The 23,233-nt window shown below is 40.1% G+C and overlaps 1 protein-coding gene across 3 annotated transcripts in view; it reads right to left on the reverse strand.

Annotated features, from left to right (window-relative positions):
* Positions 1 to 23,233, reverse strand: part of GSK3B (glycogen synthase kinase 3 beta) — a 149,547-nt gene that overhangs the window by 28,049 nt on the left and 98,265 nt on the right. For all 3 annotated transcript variants that reach the window (XM_050909906.1, XM_050909914.1, XM_050909898.1), the window contains exons 5-7: positions 20,817 to 20,947; positions 18,891 to 18,997; positions 9,670 to 9,767 (exon numbers count right to left, since the gene is read on the reverse strand). In XM_050909906.1, the coding sequence (XP_050765863.1) occupies positions 9,670 to 9,767; positions 18,891 to 18,997; positions 20,817 to 20,947 (336 nt within the window). The remainder of the gene's footprint in view (positions 1 to 9,669; positions 9,768 to 18,890; positions 18,998 to 20,816; positions 20,948 to 23,233) is intronic.

A 23,233-nucleotide genomic window follows, 5' to 3' on the forward strand; every position in this document is an offset into this window, starting at 1 on the left:
AAGCCATCTTTTAAAGAGGAAATAAACTCTGCAACTTGTTCAGACAGTTGCTTCTTGGATAACAGATTTAACCGACAAGTTGTACGAAATGAATGATCACATAACTCCTACCTTCCCATCGCTAACCAGGATTTAAATCCCACCTACTCTAAAAGCCAAGGGTTACCTTCAGAGCTGACAGAAGATTTTTCTGTGCGTGTCTGAAAACGCTGGTTTTGCTCAGGTGGTAGAAAAGAGGGTGTGTGCAGGATACCGTACATTTTGCTCAACTTTCAAAGGAAAAAAGAGTTGACAGGAAAACATGCCCTTGCCCTGCTGGTTTTCTGTCTGGCTCCCCCCAGAGCACCAGCCACTCAGCTGCCAGCCCTGCCAGGATGGCGCTGCTCTCAAAGCTTTCCAGTTCTAAAAGATGAGGGAACTTCATACCTGCAAATATTATTTTCATCCCAATTCAGGATAAAAGCCATTTTCAAAACCTTGGAAGTTTTTTTGATAGTTAAATTAACTTCCTGAAAAATTATGGGTAACTTGTATTGCTCTCCCACCATTCTAAAGGCTAAGTTTTCAGCCCTTCTGAGTATAAACAGGACTTTTTTAAAAGCGTGTTTACCTTCTTTACCCTCCTCCTTCTCAAACAATTCCTTTAATAGCCTTCCTAAGAACAGGCAAAGAGTAGATTTTTTTTATATAGCCAAATTCAGCAAACTGGCTTAGTTGCCAAGGCTGCTCAGAACAGGAGCCTACACAGTGCAAGTATCTTTATTTAAAGACTGCCTATAGTATCAGAGAGAATTTACATTAGATAGGCAAGGGCAATTTCACGGAAGGACCCACGGACAATGTCTATTCATACATTTCACTAAAAACACAGCTGTAACTCCAGATGATGGGAGGGAGCAACTCCTAAGCTCAAGCACAGGCATCTAAGCAACAGTGCTTAAGGTCTCATGAATGCTTAGAAAAGAAGGTACTGAAGAGGGATCATGCTAGCTGAAAGAAGGGATTGCCTGACCTTTCAGTTACATAGCAGCCTTTGACACACAAAATAACTATACAAAAGGAAAAGTGACTTATATTAGCCACTCAGTGTATTTACTTTATTTTCTCTGGATTGTAAAGCCAGATTGTGCTTTCAATTTGTACTGAAGGCAGATTAAAGCAAAAAAACCCAAACCAAACCAAACCCTCCCAAAACGAAAAAACGAAGAGGAAAGGAAAGGAGATAGGAAGAAGAATGGAAGTTTTAAAGACTGTGTCAAATTCAAATCACAATCCAGAAGAAAAGCGTGAGATGAATGCAGCGATAAGCTATAAAATTGTACCAGTACTTGATGTATCTGGAAGAGGCCCTGTAGTGGACCTCTCCCCACCCGCCAATGTACCAACACTGTTTGCTACATGATTTTGAAATTGTACCTCACTGATTCACACTGAGTTTTCAGTATATTAGGAATACATTCAAGTAACCTTGGTGAGTAACAGCAATCATTTAAGCTATTGCAAAATTGGGCAAACCTCTTCTTTTAAAAAGTCATGTATGTGACTGCTCTTTCTGTTTGAAATGCAAAGGAGAAGCATAAATTACTTTGCACATTTTTGGCAGAATTACTCCATGAAACAGCTGCTCTTGCTATAGCAACTCTGAAAGTACTATGGAGCAGATGTTCCTTGGAGAGAAGTTTCACAGAATCACAGAATGGTTGAGGTTGGAAGGGACCTCTGGAGGTCATCTGGTCCAACCCCCCTGCACAAGCAACGCTGGCAAGAGCCGGTTGCCCAAGACCATGTCCAGACGGCTTCTGAGTATCTCCAAGGATGGAGACTCCAGAACCTCTCTGGGCAACATGTTCCAGTGTCTGCCCACCCTCACAGTAAAAACTGTTCACTTGTGTTCAGATTGAATTTCATGTGTTTTAATTTGTGCCCATTGCCTCTTGTCCTGTCACGGGATGCCAAAGAAAAGAGCCTGGCTCCCTCTTCTTTGCACCTTCTCTTCAGATATTTCTGTACACAGATAAGATCTCCCCTGATCTTGCAAAGGTCAGAGAGCTTTTAAGAAATACAGGGCACAATACTGAATTATTCAGGTCCATGCAGATTAGCACATACTATTCTACTTCTTGGGGACAGTCTTATGAAAGGTGATATTGTCAAGGAAAAAGTTTTGTTGGTGGCGTTTTTTTTTTTTTTAATTGAGCACTTAAAAAAAAAAAAAAAAGAACCAAATCAGAGTAAGTACTAGAATAATAAAAATGTAGTTGTCTGATGGAATCAACTGTATCTGGAATGAAGACTACACTTTTGAATGAATGAAAGAGGTCTATGTGAGACTACAAGGAATCTTCCTGCAAGTGAAGACAACAGGTCAGCTAGTCTTGCTCTTCATTCCCGATTGTCGTCATCATCATCTCTTAAACAAAAATAAAGAAACATTATCTACTAAGATTAACTAAAGAATACACTTGCTGAGAAGACAGACACTGCTCTGATTCTCTTAGGACAAAAACTGAACACAATAGGTTTCACAAGTATTTTCTGGAAAGTTTTTCCTTGACATTAATCTGTAATAGATGAAGCTCCCCAAGTAATTGTTATTCCAGGAACAGGGTTGGTGAAGGTAGGGTAATGGTATGTATCTCAAGCAATTAAAGAAAAGCTATAGGCTCCCAATAACATCATCCTTACCAAACAAGGAGGGGAGATTTATGAACCTGGAATAAGCCCTGAATTTGATTACAAGCAGCATAAAGATCTTCATTTTATGTTCCTGCAATCGAATTTTCATAGGAGAAAAAGAAGGATTATATTCAGCTCCAAAAGACACCTTGGTTACACCCCAGTACCAAAGACAGCTGCTGTCTGCACCTGGCTTCACTGTGCAAAACTGCGCCGAGTTATTTATGACCAAACCCACACCGTTGCAACACCAGAGGAAGAGGAAACTGCAAGGGTCTCAGCAAACCCCAGTGGAATAAAGGCCCGTTCCGACAACCATCGTTATCACTAAACCTTTGCCAAAATGTAAAAATCAGTTAAATGCATAGGGACACCGAGGGTTCAGAAGCTCCAGCTGGTAATGACTGAACTAGAGAGGAGAGAAGGTGGTTATTTAAATCAGAAACCTCTAGAAAGCCATGGTTACAGTGGTATAGCAATCTTCCCCAGGAAAACTGTGCAAGTTTACAAGGAAACGTGCTCCAGAAAGTCTGGTGTGTATGGCTTACCAGATGGCATAATTAATACTTCTGTAAACATGTCTGCACCTCTTCAGAAAGTTGTGAGAGGTGTGCCAAATAGTTATTTAAAAAATTCACGGTGCAGGCATCTCAAGCCGTAAACATGGGTCAGCTTTGAAATAATACTTCAAGAGGTCTGTGGTAGAAAATAAAATAAACTTACCCGTTTTATATACACTTTCTTTCAAAACACCCTCTCGGCAAACAAAATGAAAGCCAACTAAATATAGAGATTTCTTCTATTCGCAAATGAGAGCAGCTATACATCAGGAAGAAACCCATTGTCACCACTGACATGAATATAATTGTTCATCAACTTTTTTTACACTGCCTGCCTGCAAGCACTGGAAGTGACGAATTACGTGAGGCACAGGAACAGCCAAGTTGTGATGTGGGGGGACATCAGGGAAGAAAAATGCCAGGAGACTTCCCTTAGGGGCGAGGAAAGAAGACCCATGTGAAAGCCCGTGTCAGATGCAGGCAGGTCCTCAGCACAGGACCACATCCAATAAAATGAAACACGCTCTCCTACTGCTTATTCCCTGGAAAAGACGGCTCCTCTCTCCCCATTAACTACTGCGACTGAATTTATTTTATTTCAAAAACTGAGCCCAGAATAGTTCCTTGACATTTGAGCATGAGCCATATATTATAATTGCAGTCTATACTTAGCAATCGGCTCAGTAAAACTGTCAGAGACCGAAAAGTTACACATGGATAGGATTCCTGATACTATTGAGCTTGTCTTTTAATACATTTTTTCCCCTTGCCCCCCCTAACCCAGAGAACTATGGTAAGAAGATTTTATTATTTCTCCTAAATTACCATGAAATGCCAGTTTTGGTGCAAGGAATAATCACACCGTCCAGTAGGAACCAAAAAACCCAAACCAAACAAAAAAACCCCACAACCCTTTCCTGGAGTTTTCACAAGTTAGTTGATGTATCCCATACTCTAGATTGTCTTTACCAGAAATATTTTTTCCATATGCTGCAATGCAAGGCAGATTGGCAGATGCTGTCCTCCCCATGTCCCAGGGCTGCTCAGACAATTATTGCTGCTTCATTCTTCCGACAGAGATCATTCCTCCCCCCCCCCCCCATTTTTGAGGAGAGTAGGGGGAAGTACTAAACAGAACCTTTCAGAACATAATTATTATCTTAGAAACAAAACCATTATGCTTCCGAGATTCCCTTTTTGCAAGGGGAATAAAGAATAACCACTGTCTGCAGGAACTGTGGTTGAAGATGTTTTAGTTTGGGGGCGATATCCCAGCCAGTTTTGTCTTGATAGTTTCAGGGTGCTGTATAGCTGGGGGGGGCCAGGAACGCCCCCAACCTCCCAAGCTTTCACAGGGAGGATGGCAGTCCTGCAGACACTGCTGCTGCACTGCAAGCTGTGTGCACAAGGTCGGAGATTTATGAAGGAGTCTGCCCTGACTGCATCTCAAAAAATTCCTCTTGTGGTTTAAGAGGTCATTCTTTCGAGCTGTATTCAGCGGTATCCCACTTGCACAGTGGATTTTATATAGGGAAGTTGCAACTGCAATCCTCCTTGGCTGCTGGAAGGAGAGGTTTTCACCCTTCCATCAAGGACGGGACTGTATGACTGCTCCAAGGCGTAGCGTTCACTCATACATCATTTCTTTACGCAACCACTGATGAAAGCCACACTGCCCCTGTGCCTACTTCAGAAACTGAGTACATTTCTGAAGGAGATGTCACTCGAAAGCCAGTAGGGGCATGAATTTTAATGAATATATCAGGTTACCCACTTGAGAGATTCCCAGCGATAGGATAACCTAACATTTGGAATAGCTAGCAAGAGCTAAAAATAAGGAAGAAGAGTCACCATTCAAGATAAAACTTTGGAAAAAGCACAGCACATGATTTCTCTCCTGTAGTAGTTTAAGTATTCAAGAAGAATGTACTTGGGTTAAATTATTTCTTCAGATGGAGCTCCAAGACAGTATTTCCCCATATCGAATATCATTTTGTCAGGGGTAAGCGGTAAAAGATCTCTCTCTCCCAGCTGGACTGAGAACATCTGGAAAGACTGTCTTTAAAGAAACAGGAGCAAGAGAAAAAGAAGCTAAAAAGAAGGGAACTGTCTTTTGATTCACACAAATGTGATGCTATGGTTCTAGATGGGCACAGGTTTTTTGGAGCAGTTTGCAAATATGCAATGGGCCTGGAGAAACTCGAGGTGCAACTGGATGGAGGAGATCTTGCGAGGCTGCCTGAAATGAAACTACGTGAAGACTGCTGAAAGTGAATCAAAATCTAACAAAAGCCAAAAATGCTTCTGATGCAGCAAGGGACTGAGGATGTTGGACATGCAGCCTGCAGGAAGGACAAGCCGTGCGGACTGACATATCAAAGAAATTCTATCTTCATGAACACAGCTACCGAGGGGATGTCATCAAGAACTGCATGAGAAGGGAGGACTAGTTTAATGTGATGGCATTTTGAAGTCATTCTCCAGCCTAATGCAAAAACTTCACACCCAGGTGTAGCATCCAATTGCTGTGCTGTGAAATGAACTCTGAATAATTGAAGCTGAGTAACCAACTGAAGAGACAACTGAAAAATTTATCTTGGCTCAAAAAATGCTACAAGAGTGACTGTGACTCAGTCATTCTGAATTGATAGGAACCAGCAGAAAAGTTTCTAAGATGACCTCTCTTGCAGTGGAATCAAGTAAATTTAAGGGATGAGAGTCAGATGCACTTCCAAATGTGTGGATAAATATTTTTTTACTATAGCCCTTTTTGGGAGTTTAAAATACTCCTTTTTCTCTGCCCCTAAGTTTCAGACATACAGTTCCAAGGAAGCTATCTGAAAAGCATGACTCCAAGATAGTCAAACAGCAGCTCACAGGTCCCAACCTGCAACCTTCTACAAAGTTTATTGCCATTCTACAACTGGCAGATCCCACAGCTCTGCTTCTCCCACAGCCAGCTAGCATTAAAATAAGTCTGTGTTACAATGAAAGCTTTAAACAGTAGTATTCTATGGCAGCAAATGGAAGAGGTGGACACCATCTGTAAAAATATTTTTTTAAATGAAACCTATTCTAAATGAAATCTTATACAACCTAACGTTTCACATGTTGTGCCCAAGACTTAATATTTCTAGTAATTTTTATGCTGCAGAATTGCATATGTCTTCAACTGTATTGAGGCTGCAGAACCCAAGCTCGCTCAGTAAACACAGGTTGCAGTGTTTATGCTAACCTTTCAAATCCAAGTCGAATTTAAGCATCATGCTGGGAGCGGAGAAAAGCAGAATGTTTCATGACTTCTTTGCAGATTTGAAAAACAAATCTGCTCAATTTGATTATTGGTCACTTTTAAGGGATACATAGTAGATGGGACAGATCCCTGCCAACAGCTGGCAGAATGGAAAATTGAGGACCTCACTTTCTACTTTTTCCTGATTCTCAAAAGGTGAGGAAAAGTTACTTGAAATTTGAGGTAAATGTGCTGTTCTCCCTCTACTCCCACTATGAGAAATATTTGTCAGTGGGTATGGCATTACAAGGGAAGCACCTCATTGCCCAGTTCATGCACTTTCCTAGACAACTGCTCACAGCTGTTGATTTTGAATGCAATATTCTCAATTATAACTCTCTCTGTATTCTCACCCTAGCCTTCTGCCAGGGCTTTTCTGAATAGTTTATACAAAACTTCACAAACACAAGATTTGGTAGACAAGAACATTGAAAAACAGTCCATTTCTGCAGGTTGCACTCGTTTTCTCTTCCAGTGTTGCCTGGGGAATATATGCTGCCTCAGTAACAAATATACGGGCAGAAAAATATTCATGGCACCCACCCATTTGGGCTCACGTTTTCCAACATACTTCCTTAACGATTCAGTGAACATCCTTTTTTGTGACTACTACTGTAAGATTTACAGCATTTGTTCTCTCAGATTTTCCTAAAACATACTGTCTCAGTACTGTAACTTTTTAATTGAAGAGACCAGGCTTACTATAAAATGGAGTTATCCCTACATTTGTTTCACTTAATTTCCACACGTAGGGGGCTACATATCTAACAGAAGATAAGAAAACCCCAACACAACACAGGTGTGGATGATCAGTTAATATCCCTCTTTCTACATTTAAAGAAATTATTCAGAAATTTGTTTCTGCAGAGGTGAAAATCATCATCTCAAGCTATAATTTACTGAAGTTCAAGCCTTTACACTGGGTACTCCTTCGGCCATCGTGAGAAATAACATTATTTTGCCAGTACTATGTATTCAGCTATGAATTGGTCAATAAAAGTTATCACACCACTCATGGTAGTGTCATTTAAAGAAACCACAGATGGTACATAGGCCATCAGCAATTTTATTAAAGTACTCCTCTGCTTCAAAACAGCTTAACTCAAGTGTAAACAAAGCAGAATCATCACAATCGGGGCATATATGCGCTATAAAATTATTAGTTCACAGATGTTTACTTCCAGCACTGCAGAACTGAAAATGTCCAACTGATGATAACAGCTTCTAGCAAACTTTGAACCAAACCACAATCTCTGCTTGGCAAGCATGTCAATAGTGAGAGGACATCTTTCCTGATTATTTTGCTTCCACATTGTGAAAATCAAAGCAATGGTAAGGCAGAGCACTATGGTTTTGCTGATAAGGCCCTTCTACTCTCAGATTTCTGATCGAGCCATGGAAGGACTTACTGGACTGTTACCATGATTAAACAGTTGTATTTACAAAAAACTCATCAGATGTAGTTTCTCAGGATTGCAAACATGAATCAAGAAACAAAACAGGACTTTTTGAAAATGTTTGAAGGCAAATGCCACAGGTTATTGCACAAACTCCTGAGGAACTCTGGCCATCTGAAGTGTTCACAGGGACCACTTCGTATCTCACAAAAGCAGCGTAGCAGAAAGCAGTGCACTGCTCCAAGACACTTCTCAAGAGGAAAAAAATTGTCACTTGTGCCATCATCAGCCCTACTTCTGACAGCAACTCTAGTTTTCCACTAGTGTTTCCTATGTAAACTGACCCAACTTGGATATGCTGAGCTTGAAATACACTGGCAGAAAGGCAATAATAAGAAATCAAGAAAGTCACAGGAGCAGTACATGCAAGACATGGAGCCTCCAGAGGAAAGTTGTTGACTGGAGGATTTCCAGCAGGACAGACAGAAACCCACTGTAACAGAAGCCAGGTTTACATGGTCAAAGGCTGGAAGACATGTGGCGAGAGCCTAGAAAGGTCAGAGCACACCCCATTGAGACTGTAGAGCAGGCCACAGAAACACCGAGCCTCACCAGCCCATGTCCTCCACGCAGAAGAATGACCACTTGGTGTTGGTTGGTGTCATACACTCTGTTAGGACAGGGACAAAGACACCAGCAGCTCTTCTAGTGAATAACACAGACACAAGTGGGAAGTTCTACTCTTCCAGTCACACATTTTGGTTTTGAGGGGGTTTTCACATGCATTGCACACAAATATACATGCATCAAGGTAGCAGTTAAGTGGCAAAACCAAGGAGGGAATTCTCTTAATATAGTCCCCTTGTGGTGATTAAATCAATAAAGCTGAACAGTGTGTGCACACATCTTATCCCCTGTAATACTCCCATCTTATTAAATGCATAGTATAGATTCACAGGAAAAATATACTGCTCTCTCTAGAAATCTTGCTTCCTTCATTGCAGAAGTTGAAGGAGGCGGGAGAGAATAGGGTGCTGGGACGTCAGACACCAGTCTTTTAAGCTATGAATTATTCTTCCATGCCTCTAATTTGAGAATCACAGAATATTCACAGCTTACCAAATGAAATCAATCAAGATGTGTTTGGACATAAGTGATATATGTGTTATGTATTCTGAAACATTAGGTCTTTTTCACTTGAAAAAACAAGACTCTTCAGGTGGAAGGTCTTTGCCCTACATTTCCTGATTCTCCATCAGCAAAAAGGAGTGCCTTTTCTCACCTTTCACCTCAAAGAACTGGAAGGAAGGAAGAAGAGAAGAAGGCTGCATACATGAAGAATCTGGCACAAGGAAATTTAATAACACTGATTTCAAAGCCAAGTACTAATTGCATGCAACAAAGGAAAAAGAGCCAGATTCTTAAAGAATGAAAATCACACATTAATAAATATTGGCTCAGTATGTAAGCACTATTTCCAAGCACACTGAAAGTGCAATCCTTTAAGAGGGAAAAAAACCTATAAAATTAAAAGATGATATATCATTATGCATGACTGCAAGAGGGGCAAATAAGGATCATCAAGTTCTCAAAACAGCATGAGAAGTGTTTTCAAACATGGTTTACATGCAACACCCCGTACAATGGTGACAGAATACATATGTTGACAAGTTTATAACAATGCATGTTTTCATGCTGATTCCCAAGGAATAATGCAGTCAAAACAACACTTAAAATTCCATACCTTGATTATTTCCACCAACTGATCCACACCACTGTCACCTGGAAAGATTGGTTGTCCTAGTAACAGTTCAGCCAATACACAGCCTGCTGACCACACATCTAAAAAGGGGAAAGTGCAGGACATGGAGAGGTATCAGTAAAAAGTACATATTAGGCCATTTATATAAAAACGAGCAATTTAAAGCTACTTACTTTATTCTTTGCCATGTTTAATAGTGTATGTAACACAGCTAGAAAAAAAAAAACATTCCTCTCCTAAATGTTAATCTAGGAAACACAGATACCTGGCATAAAGCAACGGTGGGCAGACAGTCTTAGAAGTCAAACCATGAGACAATGAGAACTGGAAAATACTGTTAAACGCCATAATATATTGACATTAAAACTTAGACAGGTAGGGAAAAGACCTGAGAACATTTGCCATCTGAAAATTAAGAATTTCCCCAAACCCTGTGTTGTTTTTAAATCACATTGATCACGAACTATGCATAGGTATCATCCACCACAACGGCTGATGTTTTTACTGTTTCTGAATGTTGAAGAGACTTAATTTTTCATCCATATATTGAAAGCATATATACACTAGCAGATGAACCAGTACTGCAAGTATTACTTGTATCCTGCAGTACATGATGATTAAAGGATCTGGGAGACAGCCTCTCTAACTCGGTAACATCAAGACCTAAGCTTTATCCCAATTCCATTTGCAAACTTGGCTGGACAACAGAACTGCAAGTCAATAATCAGGTCAACAGCATCCACAGAAGAAGCCATCAACTAATTTCATAATTTGCCAAAAGCCACAAGTAGTCACTAGCAGCTACTCCTCTACATGAAGAAAATTTTCATCATCTATTACAGGTATATCTTTTTACATATAAATAAGACAATTAAATACTACAACAGCAACTTAATGTATCTAAGTGTACTACAGAATATAGCATTTTATTTTTAAAATATAGTTAATTTGAACGAAAAATCTAAGGAAGCAAATGCAGTAAACACTGTATCACAGATGCTCGTGAGAATCGGCTGTAACTGCACACCAAATACTGAATTTTAAACTGCTCAACACAGTAGAAGTATTGCACCTAGATGCAGAGATAACTGCTTCTCCAAAAAAACAGATTGAGTATAAGGTTTTCTAGAAAGTCATCATTTGTTCAATGTATATCTGAAACCTTACACTAAAGTCTAACCTCAAACAAGCAATCAGTAACAGAAGATTTGTAAAGCCTACAATACTGTAATGCCCCCAAAGGGAAAAGAACAAAAAACAGTCCCCCTCCACCTGTCTTTGAACTCTTGCCTACTTTTATGAGCTAACCTTCCCCCCTCGCGAAATAACAGTAGCATCACCACAACTCAAAACCCAGAGAATTTACCTCCTGAGGCCTGTTCCAACCTGAGATAACCCACGCTATGACAGAGATCCTTATTCCCCTAGTGTATTTAAACTATGCCATTGGGAAGCAGGATACACACACCACTGTCAGTTACGGCTAAAGGTCTGTGTAAGGAAAACGTCTCTGACAGTTGTCTAAGCAGTCTATTATCACTTTGTCACAACCACTAGACTCTGATGCAAAAAATAATTAAAAAAAAACTTTCAGGAATTCAAGACTGATAACAAAATAACCAGCAAGTTAGAACAGAGTTTTCCTTCCCCCATTTCTAAACAAAAGAGAGAGGGGCTATGCAAAAATACTTCATCCCCTTCTCAAGAAAGGTATGGTTCAATTGGAACATATGGTAGACAAAAAGCACTGCTCATTACTGCAGCTTTCAAAATCATTCACCCCTAAGTCAAATGGATACATTTTTACATAATGCCTTAGTACAAACATCACATCAGGGTTTATCCTAAAAAGTAACTAGTTACAATACAAACAGCAACCAGAAATAATCTGAAGTTTGAATCTTGAATTTCAACACGGAAACATACCAGATTATACTTTTTGATCTTTCGGTCATATTTAATAAAAGCTGATACGGCCACCAAGGTGCTAAGACCTCTTTTGGACAACAAGTGAAGGATGCATCACATAAAGAACATGTAATTGCATCCAACTGCTAAACATCCCCCTCTGATAGCTCCTGCTGTTGGACCAACACGTACAACAAAAAGATGATGCAAAGAATCACTTTTTATGTTATCCCATGCACACTGGGTTTACAGAAAATTATACAACAGTTCAACAGATAGCATAGATTTCTTCAGAAGTATTGAAGAAACAGATTAAATGTACTAAGCAGAGTACTGTAACTTAAAAGTCTATTTAAAGGCACCTTAAAGGGTTTTGAAAAAGCTGAGTCCTTTACACTGAGTATACAAAACAAGTGGTACCCCAAAGCTATAATCATTATTTACAACTTCAATCCTTATTTTGCACTGAAAAAGAAACAATATATGGGAAGGAAAAGTATTTGACAGAACATACACAAGCCCAAAGCTGACATGAGAGTAAGTCAGCATTCACAACTCACTTCCTTTTAAAATTTTGAAACTATGCTAGCATGATTTTTTTTTAATTAGACTGTGGCTTTTTAAAACTGTTTTAAATAACCTTCTGGACTGGCTGCTCCATGAAGTTGGCTTTGTGTTGTTTTATCCCTTCCCAGTCTCCCTAAATGCCTTCACACTCCACCAGCCAATTTCAGACAAGTCTGAAAGGCAGAAGTCTTGAATCCATTACAGAAGTTTTGTAAAAACAGTGGGGAGAGCATGCATCAGTGTTGCTGCTGAGGAGAGGAGGGCTCAGTCCCTGCGGGACACGCCAGGCTTGCCCCCACCCTGCCAAACGGCAGCTGCAAACAAGTCGAAGGATGTGCAGGTCCTTGCTCAAGCAAGAAGGCCAAGCAGAAACAGGAGAGGGTACATGAGAAAGCTAAGGGCATCGCAGGGGGAGAGAGGAGAAAAAGAAAGGATGTAGGTCATGAAATAGCTGGGGAAGCGTGAGGAATACTTGCTGTATTCATGATGGATTTAATCCATCAAACATACAACAAATCCATCGGAAACCTATGTAGTTGTTCCTTGTGCAGTGAAATCTTCTAAATCGGGTGATTTAATGCCTTGTTAAAAGTCTATTTAATTTTCCTTGATTTTCCTTGCTAAACACTTTAAACACACACTGAAATAAGCTACAGGCATTCCAAAATCCCCAACTTTTTTCCAGGAGTGTAATTTCACCGACTTCCAAATTAGGACTTGGGCAATGTTCCCTGGGCAAGGAAGTGAACAAACCCTTGAAGCATCCTCAACAAAACCCAGAGAGCGGAGGTTAACTTCAGCAGCTCCAAGCAGGGACAGCAACAAAACACAATTTACATAGGTGTTTATACAACTCTGGTGAGCAACGTACAATAAGGAAGAAACTGGGAAATTTCAGCTCTGCTGAAACTTGATGGAATTTATGCCATCAACTTTAACAGGACTAAAATTTGGCTCCAGGATAGTTTGCCTCCCCCCCCCCCCCCCCCCGCCTTGAATCTGGCATTTTAAAATTTATCTTCCAAATTTGGATGGTAACATTTTTCTCAAGCCTGAAGTAAATAATGTGCTAAATTCTGTATTTAAAGACATGTTACTTAAGAGAAGTGATAAGGTAGTTAATAGTAGTTTTTGATAGTTCCTTCTCAGACCCGTTTCTGCCTTAGCACAGTCACAGCTAACTATTATAGGTTAATAATCTTTCTGAGCAAGCTTGCAGTGTAACTACCCACTCTCATGGGAGGAGAATAATTTTTTGAACTACTTCTTTTTAATAGGTGCAATTTAATTAAGGTGAAATATGTCTATCATTCACATGCTTTAAACTAGTTAATAAACAAGAGAGAACTTTAAAAGAAAACAAGTCAACAAATCATGCTTATGCCAAACTAGTTGGGACAATGTGAAATTTTAGGAGAAAATACTGAAAGCTATTAATTTTAAGTAGAAGAAAGCAGGCAAGGCTACTTCTTCATACTTTTGGTGAAATGTAGTCTAAACAATATGGACAGTAAATGCAACTGCCAGCCAAAAGCAACCTTCAAATAAGCTTATTTCAGATAGCTTTCACACATTATAATAGTAGCTAATGCCATATCTTTTGTAGACTGAAGAACACTTAGACAAACACCATTATCACGTGAACTACTGGCACTAATTTAAGCACACAAAAATTCATATGGCCTCTTATACTAGAAAACTTTTCTTAAATTTATTTAAGTTTCATTACTTGATCTTCACAGTTGTTAGGTGGACATTAACTTGTCTAATAATATCATCTGTATAATTCCCTTGCTTTTGAATGCCATTCCAGCATTAGAGAAGGTAAGAAAAGGAAAATTTCTCTTCAGTTCAGGAAGAGGCATCCGGCAGGACAACCTGCAAAATACACTCCTTAGCTTTAATTCTACAAGTGGGCAATGGCCATTTCTAGTTGCCTGTGACAGAACACCCTGTCCACGAATTTCATTTTTGTGATCTCAAACTCTGCCCTTCCAAGCTAAGAAGCTGGCCCTCTTCTTCACAGCATGAGCACCATTCATTGTATTACGCTCCAGCTCCTCTAACTTGTTATTTGGAGGACATGGGGGGGGGGGGGGGGGAAGTTGAGCCCGCTCTCATCCATTCAGTACAGATTAAGAACTTTCCTTTATCTGAGACTTTATGGGGCATATTTACTTTTCTACATTTCCCCCCCCCCCCCCATCTACTCATCTCTGCCTCACTATCCCTTGATCTTGATGGACTTCCTCCATCTTGGAGGTGACTCAAAGTTGCTGCTCTGGAAACTGTGGAAACAAACTAGCAGGGAAGAAACCAGGAGTCAGAAAAGCAGCCCTAGGAAGTCATAAAATCAGCAGCTTCTAGTTGCCAAATGCCAGAGCCTAAAGTGTTTTCATTGCTGCTTGTTTGGAACAATTTTTGCGATGTCAGAATGAGAGCAAAGTTCTGGATTACGGGCACACGTGCTACGTTGGTGCAAGTTTTGCACATCAAGCCACCACAGATCCACAGATTATGGAGACAGAATAAGGCTGAAACCTGAAAAGGCTTGGAAAGCCATGCTTGTTCCAGTATTTGGAACAAAAGCTAAACACAGGTATCTATTCTTCTGCAATGAAGAGATGAAACTACAATGACAGGTGACAGAATAGTTCAGTAAATTAACGCACATGCTTATTTTCAGGATTGGAAGTTGCCATCCGAGACACGGAGGCAAATACTTTTCACTGTTTGGCAATAGGTTTGGGACACACCTTGTGAGGATTTTTCCCCAAGAAACTCTGAGACAGCGCAACTACTCACGCCTCCAGAGGAGCTTCTGCTCCAGACTGCTGAGGCGAAATACTCTCTCCCTCCGTCTTAGCGCTCGCTAGGAAAGTGAATGAATAACTTCATGATACTTATTTTTGGACACCCCAAGAGAAGCCAGCAATACAGCCATGCAGATCAATCTTTCCCTGCCAGTGGCTATAAATGTTCCCTCTGGAACGCTCTCAACTCCCATCAGCACAGTGACGGAGAAAACGCGCCGAGACCAGCAGACCCTTGTTATCGAGAAGCACCACCACGTTCTGGTGTGCCCTCCACTGCCCCATCACCTAACCTAGTAAAAAAAATACATGCTATGGAGGTAAAGCTTAACTGCACAGCTTCTTTTTATACAAGAGGATCACGTGGCAACAGAAACATCTGCACCCACCCCTGCTCCAGTGCCTATGTTTGTCCCAGGATGTTGCAGGGGAATGTGGGCAGCCATCCCACAGTTTTTCAGCAGGCAGCAGCACCCATATGACCAGCGCAGCCAGCAGCGTGCCAGCAACACACTCTGGGATGGCATAACACACACAGACCTGCAAGGAAGAAGCTTCAGCCAAAACGCTGTCAAGGGACAGCTGAAGGGCTTGGTTTGCAAAAAAACCCCTCCTGCAAATCAGCTGCAGGAACAAAACTACACGCCATCCCCAGCAAGCCTTAGGGACACGCACACTTGCAGAATTCACAGTCAAAGGTGCACGAAGGCGCAAACTGTACAAGCTATGAAGGTACCCAAGTGACATGAATGCTTGTGCCTGACCACTGAAAAATCCCTTAAAGTTGTAATGCAGGCGGATGACAGAGCTATTACGGGCCTGGATTTGTAGCTATTTGGCAACAGGGATTATTTAAAACCTCGAATAGGTCATTTCCCAGGTCATTATTTTAACAATAGTCCCAGGTCTGCTGGATGACACACAGAAGCATTAACTGCAGTAAATGTGTTTTGATGCTACTCTTACTATCATATGTATTTAAATACAGCACTAATGCAGTACCTTACAAAAGTGCAACAAACACTACAAATAACAACAAATTCATGTGTTAAAAGACAACCTAAATGAAGCCAGACAGCCTAATGCAACTCTTGGTTACAGTGCTAAACAAGATGACTAACTACTGAAATGGTCATGATGCAGGCTGGCTGTATGGTCAGTCTTGGGCCACCACAGTGTCACTGCCTGGGCTTAAAAAGCACTTATTGCTCAGAAATACTTCCAATAATTACTATATCGCAGCATGTTACAATCATAAGCCCTGCGGTAACATTAGCAAACAACAAAACCCTTAGGTAAACAGCTGGATGCCTCACAGATAATGTACAAGAAAGTTCTACTTAAAATCAGTGAAGAATATGAAGCTAAAAAGTGTTCTATTTTTAATGTAGTTTTAAGATACTATATTTAAACAGAAGAGTGAAGATCCCTACCATACATGTAAGGTCAATTTTTGTTACCACACAAACGAGTGGATTCTTATATAGAGAAAAAGACTCTATAGCAGGAAAAGGCTGTTGTGCTAACAACTCAGAAGAAGACAAGAACTAGAAAACACAAGCATGTTCACATTAAAAAAACCAAAAGGTTTAAAATGCAGTATTACAATACTGAAGCATTTCACAGTTCCCTATACTTTGAGCTATGGATAAAGTACTGATAATTAAATGTTCCTTCCCCTCCCTCTCTTTTAAGAAACGTATCTGTGCTTGTTGGTTGGCGTACAAATAATGCTGGCTGAGTTTGGATGAGCAATCCTATGTGAAATAGGGAAGAGTTCTCACTAAGTGCTGTTGCTGCCTATCTAGCAAGAACTAAGGAGTATCCTGGTATTTACCACCACTGGAAACAGCAGCATCACAAAAGTAAACCCCTAGAATTTCTAACGTATTGCAGAACACTGGGAAACTGCAAAGTTTGTAAAAGCATTTTATTACTTCCCAGCTCCCGAATGCAAAGATTCTGTTGAGAAGGAAGTGGAGGGAGGAAAGGATAGGAATGAAGGAACATTTGCTGAACTTCATTTTCAAGCTATTCTGTGCAAGTTTCAGAGAAGGGGCTTGGGGGGACAGGGTCTTTTTGGGGGGGGCGGGCACGAGAAAGTCTGAACAATGATCGAAATTCATGATGTTTTTGGCAAGTGGAAAATGGACTCTTCACATTAGAATGCTATTTTTATTAGAACTATTTTAGAGATCAGCAGATAAGAAAACAAAAATGGAAAGAGCAATTTTAAAAAGGGTCTGCAAAAAAGTGCAAGATTAAAGTCATGATACAGTTGGAGCAAGAGACATTTCACAGGCTTATCTATAAAGCAGTCTCTTCTGGTGACACCTAAAATATTTTTTTTTTATGCAGTTATCCTCTGACACAAGTTGTCTCAGTGTACTCTGATAACGCAGCTGAGCCAATCTGTTAGCTCTCAGCTGGCAAAAAGATGTCAACCAGGATCAGCTGCCTTCCTCTCACTCACGAGCTCCCACCGCTTTGCCTTTACCGGGGCTCTGCTGCTTACTGGACTACACAGTAATGCTGATTCAACTCACTAATGTAGCAGGAAGTTAACCAAACCAAAAGTCTCGTCAGTTGAAGATGAATCGGTGTATTAAACAGTAAACTGTGAGAGCTAGGGTATCCAGGGGCAAGAATGAGTAGGGCTGTGGCTGCCACTTTTGGCAGCAGCCAACCATTAAATAAGTTCTGCCCTTTTATCTTTATTGTGCCATTACTTTCCCCAGACTTCTCATAGTTCTGCCTCTTTTTTCTACCAGGGAGATACGCAAGTGTTGCTACAATACATACTGAAGAATAACTAATGGAAAAAAAATAGTGAGAGCAGATAAGTCTTCAGGAATGCTTCTTTATTCAAAGAACCGCAGAGCTGTAACAAGCCAGCCAGCCATTGAGTTTAACACTAGTTAGAACATACTAACTTTTAACATAATTTAACTGGTTATAAACATATTCTGCCAAGACTTGATCATGATCTCCAAATCCTTTTGAACATATTAAACCTCACCTAAGTGACTCAAGTCTATAAGCAAGGTAAAAGCATAGCACAATATTGGGAAACCTGAGAGCCAAATCTCGTCTCTTTAGCACTAGCACTCCGAAGGAGCCCAGGGAATATCTCGACTAAAAAACTGAAGAAGTTACCCACAACCAGCTAACACATTGCTGTTCATTTTTATGATTTTTCATTTTGCTGTTCATTTTTAGGACTCCGCTGTAAGAAAACCTGGCTGTTCCCTGTCCTCTGCCAAAACCTCCAGCTTCCCTAATGTTTCCATGACACAGCTACGTACCAGGTATTAGAAAGACATCTTCGTGTTCAAAATTAACGACTAAAGGACAGCAAAAGTTAACAGAATAAGTTGAATCAGAAAGACTGCTGTACACAACATATTAAAACTGTCAAGAGAATTTAGAACCAATCATTAGGCCACATTTTTCCCTCCCACTAAAAACTCTTTACTAAAAGCCTAAATACTGTACTAAATAAGTTACAGAATTATTTGCGTCTAAATCACAGCATATCAGAAGCAGTAGTTGGTATTTCTATAGTCATTCTTTAGTTATCTTAAGTCATCAAAATGCTTTTCTGGCTTGAGATGTCATACCTACTTTTAAACTAAATGGCAAAATTACATGGATTTTTTTGTTTGAAATCAGATTTCTCCCCATACATTAAAAAGCCCCTTTCCTAATGTAACTGACACTGAAATCTCAAAAGGCATAGAAATTACAGCAGTCGTCTACAAAATGTGTATATTTCATTAAGAAGTGGTACCTGACCATTTACAATAAAATCCTGCCTATGGGGATTATATCTGAGATCTCTGGAAACCTTTACACTTAACTACAGAATAAAAACTCATGCAGTTGGTACAGATTTCAACAAATACACATACATACCTATACTGGAGGTATAATCGGTGGCTCCAAAGATCAACTCTGGTGCCCTGTAGTACCGAGAGCAGATGTATGAGACATTAGGTTCTCCACGAACCAGCTGTTTTGCACTGAAAGGAAACAAAATAATAATCCTTCAGTAATGATTAGTTTTACAATATTGCAGCGCAGACCAATGTTAAGGTTTGGCACTCTTCATCCACCCCCAACTCCCAGAAGCTAAAGTACCATGTTCTTCTAAGCTGATGCAAGCCACAGACTCGATTTACTGTGAAATCAGTCCAATCCATCAAGCAGCTACCTCATACTGGACATAGCAAGGAAATTCTGACTACAATCTAGGTGATAAATAGGGTCAGATTTTTGGCTGGCAGTGTCTTTTGCCAGGTACAAAGGTTTGTTTACAAAGAAAAAGAGGACAGAATAAGGTTCAGTCAAACGTAGTTACCTTTTAAGGTTCAAAAGCTCTGGATACTCACCAGAACTGAGAGGTGTTTTGTTTGGGTTTGTTTTTTTTTTAATTTCCATCAGAATATTCTGGCTTTTTCCTGTTTAAGGGAGTGTGGTATGAGACAAAAGGGGTATGACAAAAAGGAAAAAAACTTTGCCATTGTAGTCACACGTTAATGGTCCAAGGTTAACACGAAGGCTTCATTTATACTGCAAGAGATCAGCCACGAAGGATCTAACCTACAGTGCTGCCCCAACCACTACCTTTGGAAGAATCTAAGAAAATAAAGGAACATGGGAGCACATTACTTTTGGAACATGAGTCTATGAACATGTTATACTTCTTAATTAACACCAAGTGTTAGACGGAAAGGAGCTGGAAGACAAAACTGCCCTTTCAGAAATATGGCATTCAACTAAGTAGCACCAAACCCAGCAGAGTGGCAAGCCAGCCAAATCCAATGTCCAGCCTTCCAGACACACCCCTCAGCCTTCAGGGAAAAAGGACTCCCACCACCCATTTAGCCTGCTTTAAAAAGTCTCAGTTTTCTGTTTTCTATATAGAAGCTACAATTAACAAATTCCCACTGTCAACAAAGAGGAAGTACCACCTTTTTATGCAGTTACTTTTGAGTTTCAGTGATTCCTATTTTGCTCCAACACTGGTGAGGTAGATCTGCGGAGGAGATTCCCGAGCCACCAGGCATGACGATGCACTGCTTGAATAACCACCATCTGACATTCCCACTCACTATGGGCAAGCGAATTTAGCAACAGCAGCTTCCGTGACCTCTCGCCCATATGCCCTAACTATTTTAGTCTGCAAAGTTATAGCACATCTAAAGACTGAACTTTCCCAGAGAGAAATCTGTCTCCTGTCTCAGCGTAAATGCCCAGAACTTCTGTATCAGTTCCAAGATGGGGGCTGGACTCTAAAGGTGATTCACTTGAACGGATACTGGAAATAAATGTGCCACTGGAAACTAGGATACAGACATCCACTATTTAAGAGCTTCAATTAGAAGCGTTGCTTCTGATCTTGAGCCTCTACGGTATTTGAAATATTAAGTGAATTGGTGTACATACAAGTAGACTAATAAAGCGTAATGTTAGCCTTTTTAGGTTACTATGCCACTGCACCTGTCCTCTCTTCCCCAAACACATTTCACCGTAATGTTTGGTTGTATTTTTCCATGGCACAGTTATTTTCCCTATGTGACAGCATATTTATTGTATTTTTCTAGTACCTGTGTAAATAACAGGCTTGAACTTTAATTCCCTCCCTCTTGATATCCTTTTCCAGCTCCCCCCCTGCATATGAACTCATTTTAAGAGGAAAATAGAATATCAATAATTTCTCTTTCAAAACTACAAATGAAGACCTTCTGAGGAACACACAGGATTTATTTGCAAAGTTGCACCCAGGTTCACTTTGAAGGAAGCACTTTTCACCAGGTTTCAGGCCACAGATGCGCTTACCTTCCGAAGTCACAGAGTTTTAGAACAGCTGTATCAGGGTCCAGCAAGAGGTTCTGTGGTTTTATATCCCGGTGGCAGATCCCAAAGGAATGGATATAGGCTAAACTCCGGAACAGCTGATACATGTACAACTGGAACACAGAAATATTGCATAAGGCATGCTTACCCAGTCAAAACAGGGTAAACAATTAATTTAGTACAAACCCTTATTAGAAGGAAAACAAAATAACTCAAAAAAGACCCTGCTGAATGCATATTACTGCTATGAAGATGGGCAAGGTATTCGCATACCTTCCGCGCCTGCCCTTTGCCACATACCCACACATGCAGTTCAAATTTGTTCATTGGTCCTTTCAAAAATGAGCACAATTCAAAAAAAAAAAAAAATTGTGCCAGCTTTCCAACATTTATAAACAATGGTAGTCATAAAAAACATACACAAAATAAAGGTGTTTCAGTTTGCTTTATAAATCAGCCTCTTCATAGAAATGAAGTATTCTAGGTTATTAAAAAAAACAAACTAAAAAACCCACCCCCCCAAACCCCAAAGAAAACCCTTTAGTGGATGAAGTTATTAACAACATATTAAATGCCCAAGGACTATGGTAGCGTCTCAGCCTGTCACTTGAACGAATCTCCCAGTTCCTCTTGGTGAGGGGACAGACTCATTTTAATTTCAAATCTCTGGGCAAAAAGAGAAGGCAGATAAAAAAACTGTTCAGAATAATTTTATGCAAGGCACAGCAAACAAGTATGCTGAGGGAGAGTTTTCTCTGCCCCCTTTCAAAGGCTGGCTAACCCCTTAGCAAGGAGGAATACAGCAAGGGGAGATGTTACGAAGCCAAGAGCTTCACAGGGCAAGATTACAAGGCAATGGGAAGATGTCCAGCTGCTGGAGCTACACACTTTTGTCTAGGGAGAATAAAGAGCTGCTAGATACAATTAGGGCTGTATAGCATATACAGTCATAAAGGTATGTGAAGCCCTGTTTCAAGGTTGACAACAGGCTGCCAGGTTATTTGTTATCTTTGTTGTGTCCCCTACAAGGTTCCATTTAAAGTCAAGCTACAGGCAGGACATTGTACTGGAGATGCACCTCCATGCTTTCCTTTTCTAAGCACATTCTCCACAGTTCATCTTTAACGGTCTGTAAAACCGGGTGCAATTGCTAGATATTGATATAAGGTCATGCTTGCCTCACTTTCACCACTATCTTTGTCTTTACACTTTCTCCCTTGTTTTTTGTTGTTTGTTTGGCAGGGAAGGTAAGAGCGGGAGGAGAATCTCTTGAATTTTGGCTCTAGGTCTTTAGTTTTCATATTTGTTTCTGAAAACCACAACTCTGCACAAAGAGAAGCAAACAAACATGTTTTCTGAATTGCCTGTTCTAGACACGTTAAGTATGTATTGTGCAAGTGTATTGCAAAATAATGCAAAAGATTGCTCTAACTTGAGGAGTCAGGTCAACACATGCAGGATTTAGGAAGTATGCCTTTCATCTCCACACAGCAAACCCAAAATTTCCAAGAATTTCTTATAGCATGTTAGACGTTACAAATAAAAATTAACAAAAAGATTACTAGAAAAGCTTCCCTGCAGTTCTTTAACAGTTTCTTTGTTACCCAGGGAAGAGCAGCTCTCTGCCTGCCTAGGTATCAGTCAGAAGTGAACAAATAGGTATGATCTGACCTTTGTGTAGCCAAGATGTCTGGAAAATTGCAAAAGCTTTAATGACATCAAGGTAACATGATCTTTTTAAATACAGGATTATGAGAAAGGCTTGCCTTGCCAGAAAAATAAGAACAGCCTTTCAGGCTACCTGGAACGGCAAGTGCCAAGCATCCAGCAAGATTAAAGAGTTGAAGCAGAATTTTTTCTCAAACTGTAAGCAAGGACCATTTTTCCCAAGTTCCCATAATGAAGAGCAATTAGGGCAAGAGTACTGACAAAAGATATATAAACCATTTATCAAAAGCTAAGCTAACAGATTTTGGGGAGCATATAACCTGAAGACATGCTGTTCCACCAACAGACCAAACAGAGTGACCTTGCAGTAGAAATTGTTACTGCTGGATGGTAAAATTCTGTGCTTTCTTAAAAACAGGCACCAGTGCTGGCTATTGCGGAGACATGCCATTTACAATTTATGCATATACAGTTATGGCACAACACTTCATTGTTGGAATAATTACTATTTGTAGCTTTCACCTTTGTAACTTTCATCTACTTTCAATCACATTAAAGCTTTTTCTTAAGCCCATTCTCATATTATGCATTACACTTTTAAAGAGGAGTCTAGAGAAATCAATACGAATCAGGAATATTTGTTGCTAATTTCCATTTAATGTTACCTGGATGCCATGTTAACAAGTTAATGCCATGTGAAAACATGATCATTCACTAGCGTGTGGATTGTA

The sequence above is a fragment of the Gymnogyps californianus genome, chromosome 1, assembly GCF_018139145.2.
Source record: "Gymnogyps californianus isolate 813 chromosome 1, ASM1813914v2, whole genome shotgun sequence".
In the NCBI taxonomy this organism is placed as follows: domain Eukaryota; kingdom Metazoa; phylum Chordata; class Aves; order Accipitriformes; family Cathartidae; genus Gymnogyps; species Gymnogyps californianus.